The following is a 21,711-nucleotide window of genomic DNA, read 5'->3' on the forward strand; positions in this document are numbered from 1 at the left end:
CATCACGCATGGGTTAGACGGAGCCACTCTGAGGGACTGACAGACGGTGAAGGGGCCGAGCGTGGCCTTGTGTCTGAGTTGCCAGGTTCAGGTAGTGGTTTATAGTGCCCTGTGCCTCACTGCCCAGTGCACTCTGTGGGGCTGGACCCCAGCTCCTTCACATCCCAGCATTTCCCTGGTTACTCCCTGGTGGGTGACCCCTGCTTGCTCTCCCCTCAGTAAGCAGCATGCTTACACCCGCCTCGCCTCACAGACACGAAGGTTTCCTCCCCTTCACCCTCAATGCTTGTCATTGGCAACACCAACCTCCAAGAGCTGGGACAGGGGTCAGTCAAGTTCTGTTCCTGCAGGACAGGCCACATCTCATGGCAGACAAAAACAGAAAATCATAGGACCAAGCCACCAGTTAAGTCACTATTAGTAGATGACTGTGGATGGCTCATAAGAGTAGAGGTGAGTTCTATCGCTGTCTGTGTGTCTATTGTCTATAATCTATCACTTATAATATATCATCTATGTCTATTGCCTATCATCTATATATCTATTTATGTATCTCTCTATTCACCATCTTATCACCTATCATTTATCTACTACCACCTATGTATTTATCATCTATTTGGATATCTATTATTGATCACTCACCTCTCTTCCACAATCTATCCACCTATCCTTGATCTACCATCTATAAATGATTGCTTTACTATGAATCTGTCATCTATCTACCATCTCTCTCCTTACAGTGCCTCATGCTGATGACTGAGGATGTTAAGCCACTGCCACTGTGTTGTTGATCACGTGCATCTTTATTTATAAAGTTATTACAACTTTGTAAATAAACTTTGTAGAAACAGATCATAGATAGGTGTTGATCTCTGAATCCCATACATTGTTGCTTGAATGGTCTCAGATGTAGTGTACAGTTCTGTCATACCCTTACCTCATGTGATAATAAAATTTGCTGGGATGATTTTCCACATACTTATTCTAAGGACTTCCAAGCTGGAATAAAAATAGGCAAAGATTCTTAACAATATTTGCTCATTAGCTATTTTTGTCTCTGTTTAGATATTTATGCCATCTTTTCTTGGCCTGATTTGAAATTGGCCAATTGCCAAATTAGGAGAGAAAGTTCCTTTTAGTTCAGAATGGCAGGTCCCCCAGCTTCTATTTGCAATTAACATCCTTACCACAATTGTTAATGATTTAGCTCGCTCTCTTCTGAGCTCTCTCTCTCTCTCTCCCCCCTTTCTCACCTCGTTCTTCATTTCACATATTATTTTGATAAACTCTGTATTAGGTTGTTTTCCATCTCTATGGCCAAATACTAGAACCTGGATAATGTATTAAGAAAAGAGAATTACCTAATCTCCAGTTCTGGGGATTCTATGGAATGCTGCTTGCATCTCCTTGGCTTTTGGCTATCGTAGTTAGCGTTTCTGTTGCTATTCTGTGATGAGACACCAGGACCCAAATGTAAGTTGAGGAGGGAAGGGTTTATTCGGCTTACATTTCCATATTGCTGTTCATCATCAAAGGAAGTCAGGACAGGGTCTTAAACAGGATAGGAACCCGGAGGCAGGAGCTGATGCAGGGGCCATACAGGGGAGCTGCTTACTAGTTTGTTTCCTGTATCTTCCTCAGCCTACTTTCTTATAGAACTCAGGACCACCAGCCCAGGGGTGGCACCACCCACCATGGGTTGGGTCCTCCCTTATCAATCAGTAATTAAGAAAATGCCTTAGAGCTGGATCTCATGGGAGCATTTTCTCTTTTGAGGTTCCCTCCCTTGAGATAATTCTAGTCGACATAAGACGTGTCAGCACCTGGTGCTGGCAGTATGACAGGTAACCTCAGGGTGGTAGGTACTCGTGCGAGTCAAAGTTCTCCTGTCAAGACAGGAGACCAGAGGGTGAGAACTCTCCAGAGAACTAACCTATTCCATGAAACTTCCGTTAATACCATCCAAGGGCAGTTGTTCCTCCGTGACCTAGCCACCTTCCCCAGGACCACATATATTAGAGTTTCCACCACCTGAGCATCGACACGCTGAGGACTGAGCATCTAGAACATGAATGTTTGGTGAGCAAACCTTACCCAGACCGTGGAAGTCAAATGAAGTTCCACAGAGCTAAGAAACATTATCTCCCCTAGAGTTATGATTACAATGGAGTAGCCATGGTGGTTCACGGCCTCAAATCCAACCCCTGGATCTGTACCTTTACCCTTTCACATGTGAGAACACATGAGGCTGTCAACAACCCAACCAAGAGAAGCCAAGGCCCCTCTGGTTCCGCTTATGACTTGTCTATTTTGTCCCTTAGCATCACTGACACCATGTTAGATGCCGGCTAGTGTACCAGTAGAGAAGGTTTACCAGAGAGCATACTAGTCCCTGGAATTTAACAGTGGGGAAAGAAAACTTAATTAATTTCTGGCATTGAGCAGGACGGTGAGGGAGGCAGGATTTAATCCCCACACATAACTTACCAGCCGGTTGCCCTTTCTGAGTGCCCAGTCCTCAAGGCAGAGGATTTGTCAAATACTTACAGTATTCCACTCCAGGAACACAGTGATGAATTAAACTTGTGCCCAGATTGTTTTGGAGCTATTCGTGGTTAATGCAGGCGCGGTGAATATATTCCCGGAGTGGTGTTCAACGTTAAATGTTAGTGTTGCCAGGCTGTACCCAGTGTAAGGTATCCCTGTGTTTGTGGCCACGGAGGTCGGGTTAGAGGAGAGCAAGCGGCTAGTCTCATGCTGTAGAGAAAGGGAGACTGGGTGTGTTGAAACTGTGGAGAGAGTTTCACGGGCTGGAAATGCCTGGGAGTAAAATGGGGAAAGACCGAGATGCGACAATTACAGATTGCAGCCTGGCAGCCAGGGTGGAGTGCCCGTGACACAGGGGATGGGCCGTGTCTGTTAGTCAGGCTGACTGCTAAGAAATCGGACCCGCTCAGTGAGTTTGAGGTCAGCCTGGGGTACACAAGACCCTGTCTGCAAACAGAAGCCTCCGCCCGTGGGATTTCTGGGGGTCTAGTATAAGCTAATAGATGCGAGTGTCCACAGATCGGCCATCTTTTGCATGATAACAAATTATGGATTGTAACTTCTGCCAACTGTGAGGAAGTTCTGCTAAAGCTTGGAGCTTTCCTGGGTAGTCTGCAGTCCTCTTGGCTCCTAGGAGAAGTGAGCCTGCCTACCCCCTATCTCCCAGAGCTCTTTCTACTGAATTGTGAGGTCATTTCTTTCTTTCTTTCTTTCTTTTTTTTTAATTCCAGATCTGGAGACTGGCTAATGGCACCACAAGTCTGCCCTTTCTGTGCAGGCTGAATTACTGATGAGCTCTTATGGGATGGGTGTGCACATATTTGTGCACACACACACACACACACACACACACACACTCACACACACACTCTGAGGAATGTGAGAGAAGATGAGCTGGACAGTCCCAGTTAGGACAGCAGGCAACTTAGTAGCAGATTGAGTTGTTCTCTGCAGTAAATGGGAACTGGTCTAGGGCTCTTGAGGGTAGAGCCAAGCCCAGCTGTGCCCTCCTCATGTTGTCCAGGGTAAGCTTGAGGTCAGGGAAATCCAGCCAGCAGGGAGTGAGGTCAGTAGAAAGCCAGCAGAGGGAGATGGGGGAGGGCTGGGTAGGGCTGTGTCAGCCTGAGGAAGAGAACACTCAGTGCGAGTCTGGGAATCTTTGTCAGCCACCATGGCTGCTGTTTGCATGGCAACTGGAATGATCTTGGTCTAGGTGCTTCACCTTCGCAGGCTTGGTTCCTGACCTGTTATTAAGGTACCGACCCCAGGGGCTGCTGGGAGGATTCAAGGGAAGATGGCCCTAATGGGGCCTAGACTGCCAAATAGGAGGCAAGACCGTACCGATGGCTACTAAATAAAAATTAGTCAACCTTTAACTTCAAGCATCTACTTTTCTGTCTCTAATAGAGTGGACCACGCTTTCGCTAATGTGTAACACCCGTGTGTTTCAGACACTTTCCTGAGCCCCGGATCTTCCTCCCACCACGCACATTTCTGTTTGAGAACCCCCCGAGTCATGGACCTCGTCGGGCTGCTGAAGTCACAGTTTCTCTGCCACCTGGTCTTCTGCTATGTGTTCATCGCCTCTGGGCTCATCGTCAACGCCATCCAGCTCTGCACACTGGTCCTCTGGCCCATCAACAAGCAGCTGTTCCGCAAGATCAACGGCAGACTGTGCTACTGCGTCTCCAGCCGTAAGATCCGCGCCCTTCATTCTTGCTCTTTCCCAGAGATGGGAGGCCCAGCTTGTGGCTCCTCACACGCCTTTGCTAGGCTGGCACGCTAGGCTGGGCTGCTGTGTCTTGCTCTTGGTTGCTTTTGATTTGAAATGCCCATTGTGTCCCCACCCGACAAAAATTAGCCTGCCTGTGAGAAATGCCAATAGCACAAGGCTGACCAGCCATGAAGGGCAAACCGGAAACAGTGCATAAACCTTCTATAAACACGCTTTCTTTCACAGAAGTGAGTGGCCCATTTTTGCTTAGTTACCTGATGGATGGAAATGACATTAACCTAGAGCTGGGCTCTCTCTGGGTCTGTGGGTAGATACACAGTTCACACTCAGCTTTGGTTTGGTTTGGGAGTCAAGTGTACCTGCGTCTTTAAAAACTAAATGGCAACATACCATGTTGCTCTCTTCCATCTTTTCCTTCTTATTTTGTGATCATCATAGACAGATGTGGAGTTGTAAGAGACAAAACAGTGAAGTCCCCAATTCCCTACAGGGTGACAATATAAGGGCAAAAGGGAGGAACTTGGCTCGATGTCCAAGCACCCTGTATTTGTTTCTATTAACTTCATGGTAGTCATGTTAGTCATGGTTCCTCAAAGAAGAAGAGAGAGAAAGAGAGAGAGAGGGAGAGAGAGACAGAGAGAGAGAATGTGTGTGTGTTCATTCTAATAAGTCTCATACCTTACTCACTCTAATAATTCCTCTAGAAGAACAGACAGTGCTCTTAACCACTGAGACATCTCTCCAGCCCCATATATTCTTAACTTTTAAACTTTATTATCTTCCTGTGTGTGTATGTCTGTGTATACGTATGTTCACGTGAGGCCAGAACAGTCCTTCGGATCCTCTGAAACTGGAGTTACAGGTGGTCATGTGCCTTCTGACATGGGTGAGTCCTCCGCAGGAGCTGGATAGACTCTCTTGACTACTGAGCCACCTGTCCGGCCCCGGGTGTTTTTCACTGACACGATGATCAAATGCATTTGTAAGGAATATGCAGTGTCTGGACACACATTTACAGAGCAGGCGAGCAGGTACATCCATCATCTCACACATTTTTTACTCCTTTGGGCTGGCATCATTTCAGGGTCCTCTCTACACAACACACAACCACAAAACACACAACTAGTCTTCATCACGCTTATCCAGTTGTGCCATACTCTGTAAGTACACCCAAGAGGAGACGCTGTTAAGCTCGCTGCAATGCCATTTGCAAATTCTGCTTTTGCTGTGTCTGGAGACCAACATCCCAAAACATTTCCTCTCCACTCTCTAATGTTAGAGTTTCTGGTCCCACAACTGAGGCTCCACTCTGAGTTCATTCCATACAAGGAGAGAGGTGTGCTGGCTTCGTTCCCCTGCATTTGGACACCCGGTTCTCCCAATTCCGAGTATCTAGGAGACGGTTTTCTCCGACGTGCGTCTTGGTTGCTAGTCAGTGCTGTAAATGTGTTTTTTGTCCTCGGTTCGCTATTCTGTCCCCTTGGTGTGTGGGGGGGGTCTATCCTGTCCCAGCATCCTGCTGCTTTGGTTCTGTGGCTTTGTGGAATTTAAACTCAGGTTTATGTCCCTTTTGCTGACAGTTGTCCCCTTGTCCCTTCGCTCACGATTGCCTTGGCTATGGAGAGTCTTTTGTGGTTTTATACAAATTTTAAAAGTGAGTATTTTTTGTTTGTTTTCTACTTCTGATAGGAATGCTTGCCAGTGGCATTTGTTAGGGATCATGTCGCATCTGTAGAGTCAGTTTGGGAATTGTTAGGGATCATGTCGCATCTGTAGAGTCAGTTTGGGAAGTAAGGACGTTTTAAGAGGATGAACTTTTTCATGAACATGGAATGTCTCTCTCTGCGTGTACACGCCGTATTCTGCGTGTCCCCTCTGAGTTTTCTTCCCTTTTTGGTGGTGTTGAACGAAGGCCTCAGACATGACACATAAGCACTGTGCTACTGAGCTGTACCCTCAGCCCCCCACCCCCCTTCAGTGTCTTTACTCAGGGTTTTGTGGTTTTTCATTCCTTGGTTAAGTTTTTTCCCTAAGTATTTTCTGAATTTTGGATCTTGTGAGTGAGGTTGCTTCCTGATTTCTCTCCCAGTTTCACTCCTGATGGGTTTGTGTGTGATTTTTGTATCTTACAACCTTACTGAGTTTATGCATCTAATGGTGTTTTGTTTCCGATGGAGCCTTTAGTTTTTCTCTGGATCTAAAATCATGTCATCTGTGAACAAGGATAATTAGCCCTTCCTTTTCCTTAGATGCCCTTTAGTCTTTATCTTACAGCCCTGGGTGAGACTTCCAATGCTAAGGTAGAGTGGTGAATGTAGATTGCTCATCCATTCTTGACCTAGAGGAGAGAATCATGTAAGTTGTTTGTTGGCTGTGAGTTATGTTTCACGGAGACACATTCCCTCAAATATAACTGGGGTGGGATCAGTTTAATCACGAAGCAATACCAGATTTTATCAAATGCTCTTTCTGTGTGTGCCTGTTTGAGATGACCATGCTTTTGGCCTTCATTCCATTGATGTGATGTCTTCTCGTGTTTATTGATTTGCATATGTTAAACCATTCCTGCATTCCTGAGGTAGATCTCACTTGATCATGGTATATAAGCTTTTGGCTCTTATATTATTTTGTTGTTGGCTTTTATTTTATCAAGAGTTTTTGTAGGTTTTCATAGGGGATAGTGGTTTGTAATTTCCTCTTTCTCTCCTTCCTTCCTTCTTTCTTTCTTGTTTTTTTTTTTTTTTTTTTTTCTCTTCGTTGTAGTTTTCATTGCCATTGCCTGATTTTTGTGTTGCAATAATGTTGACCTGATAGTATGAGAGGGTTTCTTCTATTCCTGTTCTGTTCTGTTTTTTTTTTTCTTTGTGGTTTGAGAAGAAATAGTGTCGGTTCTTTAAAAGCTTGGTAAGATTTCACAGTGAAGCATTGCGTCCCACTTTCCTCCTCAGGAGCACGTGCCTCTGGTTCTCTGTTGCAATTCATGGTTCGTTTCAGGTCACCTGTGTGTTTGTAGTTACCTTGGGCAGGTTGCATGTACCAGAAGTTTAGCATGTACCAGAAGTTTAGCATGTACCAGAAGTTTCTTTTAGGCCATCCCTGTAGGTGGCCTCTAGTTCTTAGTAACAGTCCTTGTGACCTGATCTTTTGTTTCTATGGCCTCCATGTTACTGTTTTCTTCCCTGCTTTTAACTATTTTGGTCTTCTGTTTTTCTCAGTTAGTGTAGCTAAACATTTCTTTTGTTTTGTAAAACTTTGTTTCACTCACCTTTCTTATTCTCTTCATTTTGTTTATTTCTTCTCTGATCTCTGTTACTTCTCTTTTGCTGAGTTCAGGTTTGTTTTGTTCTTGTTTTCCTAGCCTTGATCCTGTGGTTGTCATTGAATTTTTGTCTCTATATTTGGTACCCGTGCTTGCTCCTGCGAGCCTTCTCTCTCAGCTCAGCTTTGGATTTATCCCGGAGGGCTTAGTCTGCAGTATTTACATTTTTATTTGTTTCAAGCAATTTTGAATTTTCTCTTTGATTTTTTTTTTTTGGTTTGGTTTTTTTCTCTGTGTAGTTTTGGAGGCTGTCCTGGAACTCACTCTGTAGATCAGGCTGGCCTTGAACTCACAGAGATCCGCCTGCCTCTGCCTCCCCAGTGCTAGGATTAAAGGTGTGTGCCACCACCGATGCCCGGCCAAGCTCTTCTTTTTAAAACTGTGTTATTTATTATTCTCGGCTGTGCAGCTGTGCTCCAGATGTAGTGGGCGTGTGGGAGTCAGTTGAGTTCTTTTCCTCCTGGCTGGTGAAGCAGGGTCTGTCTTGCTGCTGCTCTGTGCCCTCCAGGCTAACAAGTTGAGAGCTTGTCCCTTGGCTGGAGTAAGCTAAGTTGGCACAGTAGTCCCCTGAATAGCTTCATCAGCTGTAATAGATGTTGGGGATGTCTGTGACTGATGAAGGCCTGGGCTATGGGGGTTGGGAGCAGGGGGTTTTCTGGGATCTCTGGGATGCAGCAGGTAAAGTACAAGCTTGCAGACTGTATGTAGCGTTGCTTGGGTTTGGAGTCAGTAAACACGGGTAGGTGGTGTGCAGCTGTCAAAGTAGAAGGGTGTGTACACTCGAGTGTTCGAGGACCACGCTGATGGTCACCATGGTTTCCTATCTCATGCCTGAGCTGGGAAGTTGTCTTTTCCGACGCTTTCAGTAGGTCCGGGGGTGTGGTGTGAGGGGATTGGCAGCCTGCTCAGGGAGGGCTTCCTATCTGCTTCCTGGTGACAGGGTCAGCCAAGAAACTCAAGGAAGGCTAGGTAACGTGGAGGCCATGGAATGGTGATTAAGCCAGCTCCACTACCTCCCCTGTAGACCAGGCTCTTCCGGGCAGACTGACTAGCTGTTGACAAGGTTCAAAGAGGGATGAATAGGATCACCACGTGTCTCTGTGGGCTGAGCTGCTTAGGAGGCTTCTCAGTTGCTTCCTGAAGGCAACGTGTGGGTAGACACAACCACCTGCCTGCTTCCCAAGGGGCCCCATGGACTGAGCTACTCAGCACGCCAGCTGCTTCCTGTGGTGGGGAGTGCAGCAGGGCCACCTGCCTGGTTTAGGGGCCAAGGTGAAGTAATTGTAGACCAGCTGCCTGGTTACTTCACAGAACCCCTGCTGGGTGCGTCTCAAGATGGCATTTTGCATGGGCAATCTGCTTCAGGCATGGTCTATGGCCGGCTAATCTGTAGAGCCCTGTAGCCACGTGGTACAGGGCACAGGGCCTGCAAAGGTTGCCTGCCCCACCAGCAACCAAGTTCTCAATGTCTGTGTCTCAAGGCCGCTTGGGTACTGAAAAAAGTCCCTCCTGCTTTTTTAGGGGTAATCTCTGGGATATTAAGTGTCATGCAACCCAGTCCCTGTACAAACCAATTGTGTGTCCCTGTTCTGAGCACCCCTGCATCCCCAGAGGACTCTGGGGGCTCGCCTGAAACAGTGAGAACTTGGTTTATAGAAAGACACTTCAGACACTAGTCAGCCATCTCCCTTCATCCCTTATGCAATCCCATCATCCCTTATGCACTTTTTTTTTTTTTTTTTTTTTTAAGTTTCAAAAATCCTTACCAGGAAAAATCATGACAGCCACATTCTTATTCAGGATTCCTATTACCAACCCGGAATTTCCAAATACATCTGATAACCATTTCTGATGCTTGATGTTTGTACTGAGGGTTTTGCATGTATGTCAAGAATGTTCACAGCATGGTAAGACTAGAAGCCTTGAATCCATTGTCTGTGGCTTATTGGATACAAACACCCATTCAGCCCAGTACCACGCAGTGTGCCTTCCTGTGTTATCTGTTTTACTCTCCTGTGGTTCTAGTATTTAGGCATCTACAGTGGTGTAGAAAAAGGGAATATTTGTCAGAGCCTACAGAAGTCGGTGAACTGTACCTGTGTGAAGAGCAAAAGGTTTGCATAGTTTAGGACGGGAAGCTAGCTGTCCGACGACATGAACAGTACCTTTTAAAAAGTATTTTCCACACTGCAGCAGGGGGAGGGCTAGCTATATGAAATCAGGTTTATCAAAGCAATGCTGTTTGTACTTTTACTTTTAATCACATTTAGAGGTCTTACATATATGTCAGGTGATTTCAAAATCTGCCAGTGTGAAACTTGAGAGACTGTATGTTTTCACTGTCATAAGGCCTCTCCAAGGTTCAAACAGATGGCTAAGAGTCAGGCTTTTCATTTGGAGTTAGAAGAAGCCAGGCTCACATCTAAAAGTGGGATTGCTCGTGGCGGTATTTGGAGGGTATTGTCACATACTTCCCCGTTTCTGGTGGGAATTTAAATGAGTGACAATTAGAAAGAAAAGTAAATTTTTAATCATTACAAACAAAATACCCAGAACGAATTCCAAACGAACCCCCAGAATTAACTATTCCAGACAATTGGCATTTCAAGGTTAAGGGAAATTAAGGGTAAACAGTCTAAATATACAGAAAGACTGCTGTCATGATAAAGCGTTTGGGGGCCTTGGCAGATTCCATGGCAGGCGAGGGTGACAGAGGCCAGGGGACAAACACGCCAGGCAGACAGAGCTTAAGTGAGAAGTTTTATTAGAAAGGGGAGGGAGGAGGAAGGAAAGAGAAGAGAGGTAAAGAGACACAGAGACAGAGAGAGGACAGCAGAGGAGACAGGAAAAGTCCTGTCTGCCCCAGGGGACAGTGGGAACGAGAGCTAGGAAGGGGGGAGGAGCCAGAGAGTGGGGGGGGCAGCCTTTCTTTTAAAGGGGTCCTTTGCACCTGTGTGTAAACTGTTACTCATGGAACCCTAGGCTGGCCAGGGCACTGCCTGAGTGCATTCTGCCAGGTGACAGGGGTAGGCCACCGTAATGCCTGAGTCGTTACAGCTGCTGTCTTGGTATGTCCTGCATACTACGCTGTCCATATTTCCCCAAGACACTGCTCTTGGGCTTTAGGTCATTTCTGCAGTGGTGTGAATGGGAAAGAGGTGTGTTCTCTGTGAGGAACCAGCATGGTTCTTTTGTTTTGTTTTGCTTTGTTTTTCAAGACGGCATTTCTCTGTATTGTTTTGGAGTTTGTTCTCGAACTAGCTCTGTAGACCAGGCTGGACTCGAACTCAAAAAGACCAGCCTGCCTCTGCCTCCCGAGTGCTGGAACTAAAGGCATGCACCCCCATCCCCCACCCCTCCCCGCCCTGCTCAGCGTGTTTCCTAAGGAAGGAGAATGCGGCTCATGGGTTCTATTTGATGCATCTGGCTAGGAACTGTGCCCTACTCCACAGCGCCTCTTATCTGGTATTCTAGAAAGTGTTAGGGAGTAGAGCCAGTTTTGTTTTCCTGGCTCTCTCTTGATTGCTAAAGACCAGACTGTGCGGGACATTCTCCTGGGCCTTGATTCCGCAGCCTACCCTACGGGCCACAGTCTGGGCAGCCGCTTGGCCGGCAGGGAGCGTGCCACGTTGATGGGTCCCACCTTGCCGTAGTCTCTCCAAATTACCGTGAAAACCTGTGCTTGCGTTTAATGGTTTCTTCTGGCTTGAGTCACTCGGAGCAGAAACTGTAGCCGGGTCACATTTCACTTGCGGACTGTTAGCTTCCTTTCCTGTTAAATATCCGAGCTCCTTGTTGTCACCAGTGAAGTCCAGGGCAGCATCCAGCTCTGAGCATGATGGCCTCAGTGACAGGTAAAAACCAGTATGGACAGTCCGGTCACCAGCGGGACACAGGGAGCAGAGAACCTACTGGACAGAGCTGAGCTAATCTGTGAGTGATTGGCCTGGAGGGTGGGGGAGGCGAGGGCTAGCTGGTGGGCAATGCTTTTTTGCCCTACCGGTCCTAGATTGCCTGGCTTTATAGACAGGAAGTCAGCCCCTGAGCCCTGCCCTGTGTGCTGAGTGGGAAGAGTCAACTGAGCAAGCTCCTAGAAGGTAAATCCAGGGAAGAGAGTTTGGAGATCAGATCTCACTGTCTTCGCTGTACTCAGATTAATCTCCAGGGAAGTGGTTCTCAACCTGTGGGTCACGACCCCCTCAAGGAGTGTGTGTGTGTGTGTGTGTGTAATATCTGATATCTTACATATCAGATATTTACATTATAATTTATAACAGGAGCAAAAATTACAGTTATGAAATAGCAACAAAAATAATTTTATGGTTTGGGGGTCACCACCACATGAGAAAGTGTATTAAAGGGATACAGCATTAGGAAGGTTGAGAATCGCTGGCCTAGACGACCTGTGTTTTCTGATCTCTAGGGAAAGGAGGCTGAGACAGGCTGGCCTGAGATTGTTTTCATTTTTTTAATTCCTGACACTGTAACTTCAAACTTAGTGATCTATCAATGTCGGGGGGGAGGGGGGCTGCTGAGGGGAGCTGAGATGGAGCTACCATTTTAGAAAAGACGGAGGAAATAAAGCAAAATGAAAACTCCTCCCCTTAGCCTGGACCCCAGCTCTGGGGCCTGGCTGCCAAGTTCACTGCTCCTGTCCGAATCCGTGCCTGCCCAGGAGACTCCACGCCGCTCCTGGTTTCAAAGGGTTGCAGGCTACCTAGCTCCACAGAGTCCCTCCCCTGTGCAAGGCCACACGAGTGGAGGCAAGAGACAGCGTGTAGTGTTAGGATGACAAAAATATTCTAAAGATTTGAGGCATCAGATTTCCCTGGGAATGGGGGGGTGGTTTACAGGTTGCTGTGAGCTGCCTGATGTGGGTGCTAGGGACCGAATGCAGGTCCTCTTGCAAGAGCAGTCCATGCTCTTAAGCACTGAACCATTTCTATAGCCTCCAAATAGAATATTCTGCTTACCTGCTTACAGGCCAACCACTGGCCAGCCTCAGAAACCCCCAGTCCAAATGATGAGACCCCCAGTTGCTGATGGGAGATGCAGAATGAGGTGCTTGTAACAAATGATTCCTAAATTGTTTGAAGTCAGACTGGAGATACAGCTCGTGGGTAGAGTGCTTGCCTAGCAAGCAGGAGACTCTGGGTTAGACACCGGCACTCGTGTAAATCCGGTCTGGTGATGTCTGAGTTCAACTTCATCTTCAGCTGCAGAGCTGGTTTGAAATTTGCCTAAGGTGTAGTGGAATATTCTTCTCACCAGGCAAGGCTGTTTACTTTTGTTTCAGCTGCGTTTGTTTAACTGTGCAAAGGTGTGCTACATTTGTTTATGTTGCATTTGTTTAATTATGTAAAGGTGTGTTACATTTGTTTCGCCTTGCCTGCCTAAGGCATCTGATTGGTCTAACAATGCTGAACGGCCAATAGGTAGACAGGAGAGAGATAGGCGGGGCTGGTGGGCAGAGAGAATTTGTAGGGGAAGAAATGTTGGCAGGAGAGACAGGAGGAGGGGAGAAAGAGAGGGAGATGCCTGAGGCCAGCCAGGCAGCCAACAGACATGGAGTAGAGCATACAGACAGAAAGGTTAAAAACAAACCGGAGGCAAATGTAGATAAAGAGAAACAGGTTAAAATGAGAGCTAAGCTAAGGCCGACATTCAGAACGAATAACAGGTCTCAGCTGTGTCATCATTTGGGAGCTGGTTGGCAGCCCCAAACAAAAAACCTGGTACGCAGGGTATGTGAGATCTTGCCTCCAAAATAAACCAGTAAGTAAATAAGTGAATTTCAAGATGAAGCTTAGACCTTGCTGGAAGGGGCAGGAGCTGGAGGAAGCTGGGTAAGCATGCCTGCCTTTTTCTTCCTGTGATGGCTTGTTACTTGGGCAACTTGGGAAACTCGGTATGTTTAATAGAAAGAGGGCGGGGTAGGATTGACCATGCTTCTGGTGTGGTGCTTTGATTTGTTGTTGGTGTGTTTGGTCACGGGAAGGCATCTATGTTCCCTCTCTGAACCCCAACCCAAGGTCCCCCTTGCATGGGTCCTTCTTGGGATAGGCCGATTCTACTGCCTCACGGGGCACGGGGAGGTGCAGCAGGCCTGGGAAACGCTGTCCTGTGTCTGTCCAGGCTTGGTGCCTTGTCAATTACAGCCTCGTAAGGGCTGTACAGGAGGGAAAAGACAGGCTCCTGTGGTGTCTAAAGACACTGGGTAACCCTCCATGTCCTGCCATGTTGGAAAGCATGTCCGGGCGTGGCTGCCGAGGTAGGCCTGAGTATGAACTTCCCCTTCCTCACTGACTAACAGCCCCTTGTGCGTTATATTGAATGCAGCGAATTGCAAAACAAAACTCCCCCCTCCCTTTTTTTTATGGTAAGGAGTTCACTTCCTGTTTCATCTAGGGAGCTCTTATGAGGAAGGGCAGATGGCAGGCGCATGGTCTGTGTACCAGGGCCATTGAGGTAGAGACAGGACCAGGATGATGCTGTGGGTCAAAGACCAGTTGCCGCCTAACCCCTGCACTTTGTCGTATCGCCTATGTGTGAATTCTGGGCGTGGCCAGTGCTTAGAGAACTATCATAGCTCCCCAGCATCTCCCACCTATCTGATCTGGGGAAGCAGGGATCAACTAAAGGTGGTTGCTTCCTCCAGCTTGTCAAAGGACACCAGAACAATAGCTCTGTGAGGCCAGGCCCGTGCCCATCCCTTGGGCAAGCAGACTTGAGTATTGCTGAGAGGAGGGAGGGAGATTCATAAGCCTGGGGTGTGTGGAGTTAATGACAAAGATCATTAGCCTGGTTAGAAACAAAGGAGCCCAGGGGAGCAAGCAATCCTGGCCAGTGTGGAGAGAAGGGAGGGGCTACATGGGGGAGGAGAGGAGGACCAGACGCTCTGAGCATCCACCCACACCCTGGATTCTAGGCTGGCTCTCCAGGTATGCAGCGAGAGCCCCAAGGCCTGTGGAGTCCCCAGCAGCCTCTACAGAGGGTGGAGATGGGCTCACCTGGGTCCCAGAGGGGACTGTCTGTCTGTGAGAGGGAGGCTGTGGGCAAGCCTGGGGGAACTGGAGAAGGGGGAGGCTGTCTGGAACTCCAGGAGAAGGACCCGGGGAGGAAGCACATTGGCAGACACACCTAGGAATGAGGACTGCACAATTCAGCCCGTCTTCATCAAGATTTGTTCAGGGCTTCAAGTCTGGACCACAGCCTGTAATCCACTTTTTACACACACACACACACACACACACACACACACACACACGCACACCATTGCTTCCCTTGCTGTAGTGAACCCAGACTAATGCAAGCGTCAAGGCAAAGCCCTTTCCTAAAGCATGCATTTGAGCTGCATCCACTCACTGCGATGGTCCCCAGAGCCCGGAGCAGAGAGTTGCAGGAGGCCTGGGGCAGGTGGGCATAAGCAGGGTTACACAAGAGCTGGGCAGGCACATACATGTGGCTCTTGCATGAGTGTGGATGTCCTCGAAGTGGAACTTTCGAGGTGGCGTTCCACAGGGCTTCGGAAAGAGAGAGGGGCCCCGGGCCAGCTAGTTGCTCTTCCCATCACTGCTTTGTCTATGGCTTTTGATTGTGGTCAGCCTTGGCTCTGAGCCTGCCTGCCTATCCATGGCTGGTTTAGTGACACAGCTAGCTGCTTTATTTTTTTTTTTTTTTTAACCCTTCATTTTGTGGGTCAGTTCTTAAGGTCTGGGAGCTAGAGTGGCTTTCACACAGTAAGTAAGAGAGCAGAGATTTCAAAGTAATTGTTGTCTACTTTGTGAGATGTGCAAATGCTTTGCTTAGCACCCGCAGGCTTTTAAATCGGAAGTCGGCCAGAACCAACTCAGGCAAGCTAATCCCTGCCTCAGGCGCCACAAGGTGCCTTGGTTTTTCTGTTTGTTTTGTTTGCTGTTGTTGTTACACGTATCCCAGGCTGCCTTTGTGTTTTCTGTTCTTCCCGTGTAGCTGAACACAAACTGCTGATCCTCTTGGCTCCGGCTCTCAAGTGATGGGATTTTAGGCCTGGGCCACCGCAACCAGTGCCTGCAAGACACACCCGCAGCCTCTCAGCGGCTGTTCACAGCCAGGCATCTGAGTGTAATTCAGAGGCACACCTGGAGGGCACTTACAACACAGAGATGGGGGCAGGGGTGGGATGTCCTGGAGACTTCTAGACCCAAACCATGGTAAACTGAGGTATAGATGGGTTATAGGTACACAAAGGATGGCGCAGAGCAAGCGACAGCCTAGACCCACTGTACAGGATGAGTCCCCATACAGTGCCCCTGTGTCTTTGCAGCAGTTAGAACCCACAAAGTCATCACAGCTATTGTCTAAGTGCATCTTCCCTTGCTACGACTGAATGCTGCAGGCTGGCATACTTATTTAAAGAGATGCACGTAGACCCACAGCCTTGGAGGTAGGACCACCGTGGGAACATTCCAGACCTCAGCCAATCCTAGCTATTTCCCAAATGCTCCGCCGCCAGGTACCTTAACGTGAATGTGGGGGTTGCTTTCTGGTGCGTGTATTTAGGCTATGTGCAGGGTATCCATGACATCCTCTTTGTGCCATGAGGCTGCAGCCCCAGAGGCCTGTAGGAAAGAGAGTAGGCATGTATACATTGGTGCTCAATAGTGCCTCTAAGCTGTTGGTATTCTGTTGTCACTTAAGTGCACTATGAAGTAAAGATGGCATAATGCAGAACTGTGGGCATCATCTAGCACCAATTTCATAAACGTATGCTGGAGATAATTCGTGCAAAGCACTCTTTTTAAGAGCTATAATTAGAGATCATATTTAAAACTTGGCTTCATAAATTTTCTGAATACTTTTTTTTTTCTTTTGGAATGATATATGTTATAAGCTTAGGGGAAAAGTCCCTAACACCAGATGAGAACTAAGTGGGAGACAGAGGAGTAAAGGGCATAGAAAAGGTCGATAGAGGAGATGCGGGAAAATGGGTGACTGGTCCATTGCTTAACTTGTCAACTGCATCGTCCATGCTGGACAACTGGCTGGGGCCCTGGGCTAGGAGGTGGTAGGGATGTTTCAAATCTTCACTCACAGAGCCTGAGTAGAATGTAGACAGTGAAAAGGAACTGGGAGAGAAAGGCCCCCAGTGTGGGAAGCTCGGATGGTGATGATGTTGGGATGGATTTATCTTACAACCTCACATCTTCAACTTCATGACTCCAGTGCTAGGAGGCAATAACGTTTTATTGTTAGTCCCCTAGCCCATGGCCCTCTGTAGAGCAGCCCCAGGGCAGCAAAGAGGTTCATGTTTGTGTGTAGCTGTGTGCAGGTGGAGGACAGAAGTCAACATGGAGGTCTTCCCTCAATCAGTCTTTTTTTTTTTACACATCTCGCTGAACCTGGAGCTTGCTGATTTGACTAGGTGGGTAGCTAGCCCGTCCTGGGATGCTTTAGTCTCTACCCATCCCATCCGATACCCCTCTTCCCATTGCTGGGAGTACAGGTGCTTGCTGCCCCGTCCAGATTTTCATACGTGGGTGTTAGGTATCTAACCCAGGTCCTCTGTTTGTACAACAAACACAGGGGCTTTTAAGTCCTTAAAAAGAGTAATATAATTATACTGCCCCATTTATTTTTAATAACAGTCCACTTGCTCCTGCTTAACCCCCAACCTGTGCCGTGTGTGTGTGTGTGTGTGTGTGTGTGTGTTTCTCATATGAATCACTTGGTAGAAGTGACTTTACGCCCTTTCAATGGAGGGATGTTTACAATATAACGTTTACAGTTAGGTCCACTTTGGGGATTCAGCTGCTACACTGAGCAGTGTGAGCTGGTGCCAGGTTGGCTTAGTTGTTGCCCTGGGTTAGAAATAGATTGTCCCGTGCTCATTTGTTTGGGGGCGGTGTAAGCCTCGCTGATGGCTTTATCCTTGCAGCTTTCACTCTGGCTCTGAGCCAGAGTGACTTTGGTGTCTCGGGCGTGGCTTGGGAGACTGACGATGACAGGAAAGAGATCGTGGGCTTTCTATTTCCATATCTTCTGAGTGGGAACAAATAGTTTAATATACTCTATAAATTATGTAAAGTACAGCTTACATTTATAAAATCTGCATATGCCAGTGATACATGTTTAACTTTTTTAAGGAACGAAAAATACTTGAAAGGCATTGTGGTTAGCCTGGAGCATTTTGTTTTAATATGCCAGAGATGGAAATGAAATGGCTTAATTGGAAACTAGAGTGGGGGGTAGAGCTCTCTTCAGACCCTTGATCACTCATAGATAAACACTGTTTCCTGTTTTCCTCCAGCTCACTTTGTCTTGGGTCCTGATTGGGATTGGGAGGCATCCCCAATCCTTTTGAGGCTCCCCTCTCTGGACAGATGCCAAGTTTCCAGGAAGGAGGGCTTGTGGGTGGGAAGCATTCCCACCTCCCTTAAATCCTAGGAATTCGAGTCATCCCACTGACTTACAATGTGCACACCACTCCCTGTCCCCAGATAGAGCTGGTGCTGTAGGAAACCCTGAACAGAGCAAGCATCCCCAGTGTGTTGAAGGTCCCTTTGGAGGCTGCTTGTGGCTGTTTAGGGGCGGACTAGATGGGGGTTCCCTAGGAGGAGGCATTCTTACTGTGGAATTAAGTGAGCCCTGTTCTAACGTTGTGACACAGTCACTTTACCAGGGGCTTTTATTGTTATGTATTTTCCTGTCTCACAATGAAAAACAAAACAAAACAATCAGCGTGCTCCAAACACAAAGAGGAAGGCGGGGGTGGTCTCAGGGCTTTCCCACTGGGTCAGATAAGCATATATTAGCCAGCACTGAGCACACATGCTTTGCAGGGAGCCTGCAGGGCTGTGTGCAGAGAGGCTTTTGGATGGGATGGGGGTGTTGGGGGCTGAGGGGTGGGGGAATGTGGAAGGAGGTAGATGTTAGGGATTCCTGGGTGGATGGGTCTGGGGGTAGTCAGAACTGTGTTCAGGGGCATTTTATGGGAGAAGTACTTCCTGGCAGCATTCTCCTAACCTCCGAAGGCTCCTGGAGAAGGCTCCCCAAGAAATAAAACACAGAGGCCTCCGCATAGGACCCACCAATCCACAGACTCAGGGAGTTCCCTCTGAGTGTTCTATGTAGCTTGGCATGAACACGAGGGGTTTCTTTAACCTTTATTGCTCCCTGTGCCCTCAAGGCATAGAGATCAGCCTGAGCGTGTTTAACCAGAAGTAGCAGATTATACCACTGCTACAAAGTTTCCGCTTGATTCCTTGAAGGCATTCTCCTGAGGTTAAATCCTTAGAGCTTAACAAAACAAGCAGGCTTAGTTCAGAAGTGTAGAGAGAAAGGAAGTTAGTGTAGGAGAGACTAAGCCCCGAGGACTCTGAGCCTGTGCAAGAGCGGATGGGCAGAGGGATGGACACAGCAAGCCATGATAATGAGGTTAAAACTGCGGGCAAGAACAGTTGTGTTTTGAACTGACCAGAAGTTCTACAAACACTGTGGGGAGACCCGTGGGGAGACCCGTGGGGAGACCTGTGGGGAGACCCGTGGCTGTGGCCACAGTGCTGCTTTTAGCCTTAGGGAATGGGCAAGTGGGGAGAGGCTGAGCAGCCCGATGCAGGTTTCTCCCCATGTGTGGTACGTTAGCCCTTCGGGTCTGTCTCACACTTTGCGTGTAGAACCTTCTTTTCTTTAAGAGGCCAATACCCAGTCCAAGCAGGAAAGGTTGGTCACCTTGACTTTGTTTAAAAAGTCCCTAGAGTTTAACCAGGCCAATAGTTGGGCCAAGTGTTCATCCTTTGTGGGTGACCTCAAGGCAAGGGCAGTCGAGAGTGTTTTTGGCAGAATTCTTGGGTGATGTGTTGGTGTGAACGCTCAGGGTAAATAGCACGGACAATCACCCTGTGTGTTTTATAAATATGACCTTGGTGCGTGTTGCATGAGCCAGCAGCTATGACTGGCAAGAAGAAACTAGTCACACAAATTCCACAGCAATTAATGAAAGCAAGGTTTGTGCTTCTAGCCTAATGTGGCTGGGCCCTCTCTTTGAAGGTCATTGTGCTGTGCAGGCTGGCCGTGTGTGGAGAATTAGTGGTGGGTCTGGGAAGGTGGAAAACCACTTCCATGTAATTTGCATGAGAATAAAGAGCGAGGTACGCTGGGGATTCTTTTCCTGGAATGAAAGGAATGTTTGGTTCATTCTGAGAATTCGGTAGCCTCCACCAAAGGCATTTCCTTCCACAGTGTGTAGCATGGTCTTCTGGTTACTGTCTCACTGAAGGGTCTGGTTCCTTATCTCCTGAGGTCTCTCTGATGTGTTAAGCCACTGCCTCTGCGACAGTTGCTGTCACTCAAAGCATTGGTGGGCAGTGCATTTCCCTGTCCTCTTCCTGTTCACTTCTCACAATGCTCATCTCCAGCTGCAAAGTACGCACTCCAGGACCAGTGGGTTAGGTTAGGGGTGAGAGCCGAGTTGGTAGCTACTGCTGTCCTGGCCCTGCATGGGGTCCCCTTTCCAGTGTGGTTGAATGAATGAGCAAGGTATCTACCACTCCAGGTTTCTCTGTAGCTTTGGAGCCCATCCTGGAACTTGCTCTGTAGACCATGCTGGCTTCGAACTCACAGGCATCTGCCTGTCTCTGCCTCCCTGTGCTGAGATTAAAGGCGTGTGCTAGCACCGCCCGACTAACATCCATCCAGGCTTCTTAAACAGAAGGCAAGTGTTATATTGTGTCTGGAAGGTGCAAAGGATGGGAAAACAGACCATGGAGGTTTGAAACAGAAGCAAACCTTACTTTCAGAAAAAGAAACCACCATGGGCCACAAAAAGCTTGTCAGCTCTGATAGCACAGCCACAGTTCTGATTTCTGAAACTGTGGCAACCTGGGTGGACTCCCAGCTCCCCGTTTATAGCAAGAAGTAAGCATTAGGCACGAACCAAAGAATTTTTATAACCTCAAGGCAAAATTTAAGTATAGATTTTTTTTTTTTTACAATTTCCATTAACAAGGTCTTTGGCTCAGTTAGTGTTTATATTCGCTTATTGTTTCTCCTCTGCACTTGTGGTGTTTACCAAAACTCTGTACTTCCCTGGCAATTGCTCGTTCTCCCAAGGCAGGGAAGGATATGGAATACCGCAACCAAAAGTCACAACTCGGTATTAAAACTTGCCTTAGTTCACAGCAGTTGCTGGTTGTAAGGAGCATGGTGCTATTGAAAGACCCGCAGAGCGCAGACCTTCACACTCCCACTCAGGAAAGGTGGCCCCCCAAATCACTCACGAGAAGAGGTCTTGATGTAAAAGCATGAAGTCTTTTATATTCCAAGTGCACTGGGGTCCAGAGTCATGCGCCACGCACGGGCAAGAGGACTAAGGACCATGAATGCGGAAGTAAGGTAGCTTTTACAGGATTACAACAAAGCCTGCGCATCTTAAACCAATCATCTCATAGCATCCAGAGCTGCGCGGTGCAGACCAATCAATTTAAACCAACCATGCCCGCGCTTTATAGACTATTAGTTTCTTATAGCCCTGGAGGTTTGCATTTGTGCGGGTTCCTGGGTGGGGCGACAAAGCTCACGTACTCACAGGTCCTGTGAGTAGAGCAAAGGATGTGACCTTTCGCCCATTTACTGGCTGAGGGCAGGGTCTGGAATTTAAGGTTTAAACTTCTAGCTTCCTGGGGTCATTGGAGAGTTAGGCTGTATTTTTCCATTCTTACACTATCTGATGGTTGAGCCTTGATGCAGGGAGCCGACACAGAAGAATGCTAACCTTTGATCACAGAAAGACAGAACTGCTGGCCGGTCACAAAGCAAGGGACGCCATTGTTAAAAGTTTATTTGTGACCGCTGGCGACAGTCAGCTCCCGCTTTTTAAGCTACAGATTTACATTCCGGTAGTTCTGTATTACTATTCTTGGGTCCTTTACTGCCGTATTCCTATTTCTGGACCCTTCAGTTATATACCGTGATGAGTGGGATCACCCACCAGGACAAGACCCACACCTTTATACTGGGTTATCCTTCAACAGAACCGGACCTCAGGGCACAGAGAAAGGCACATACGGTGCCCCAGTTGGCTTGAATGGTCCTGTGCCGAATGCTCCCCTGACGTCCAAGCATGCTCAAACAA

General features: G+C 47.7%; 1 protein-coding gene across 1 annotated transcript in view; it reads left to right on the plus strand.

Moving 5' to 3' along the window:
* Positions 1–4,010: 4,010 nt before the first annotated feature.
* Positions 4,011–21,711, plus strand: part of Agpat4 (1-acylglycerol-3-phosphate O-acyltransferase 4) — a 58,189-nt gene continuing 40,488 nt past the window's right edge. Inside the window, exon 1 of the mRNA XM_051206034.1 lies at positions 4,011–4,241. Within this exon, the coding sequence (XP_051061991.1) occupies positions 4,064–4,241 (178 nt within the window). The 5' untranslated portion in view covers positions 4,011–4,063. The remainder of the gene's footprint in view (positions 4,242–21,711) is intronic.

The sequence above is a fragment of the Phodopus roborovskii genome, unplaced genomic scaffold (genome assembly GCF_943737965.1).
Source record: "Phodopus roborovskii unplaced genomic scaffold, PHOROB, whole genome shotgun sequence".
NCBI lineage: Eukaryota > Metazoa > Chordata > Mammalia > Rodentia > Cricetidae > Phodopus > Phodopus roborovskii.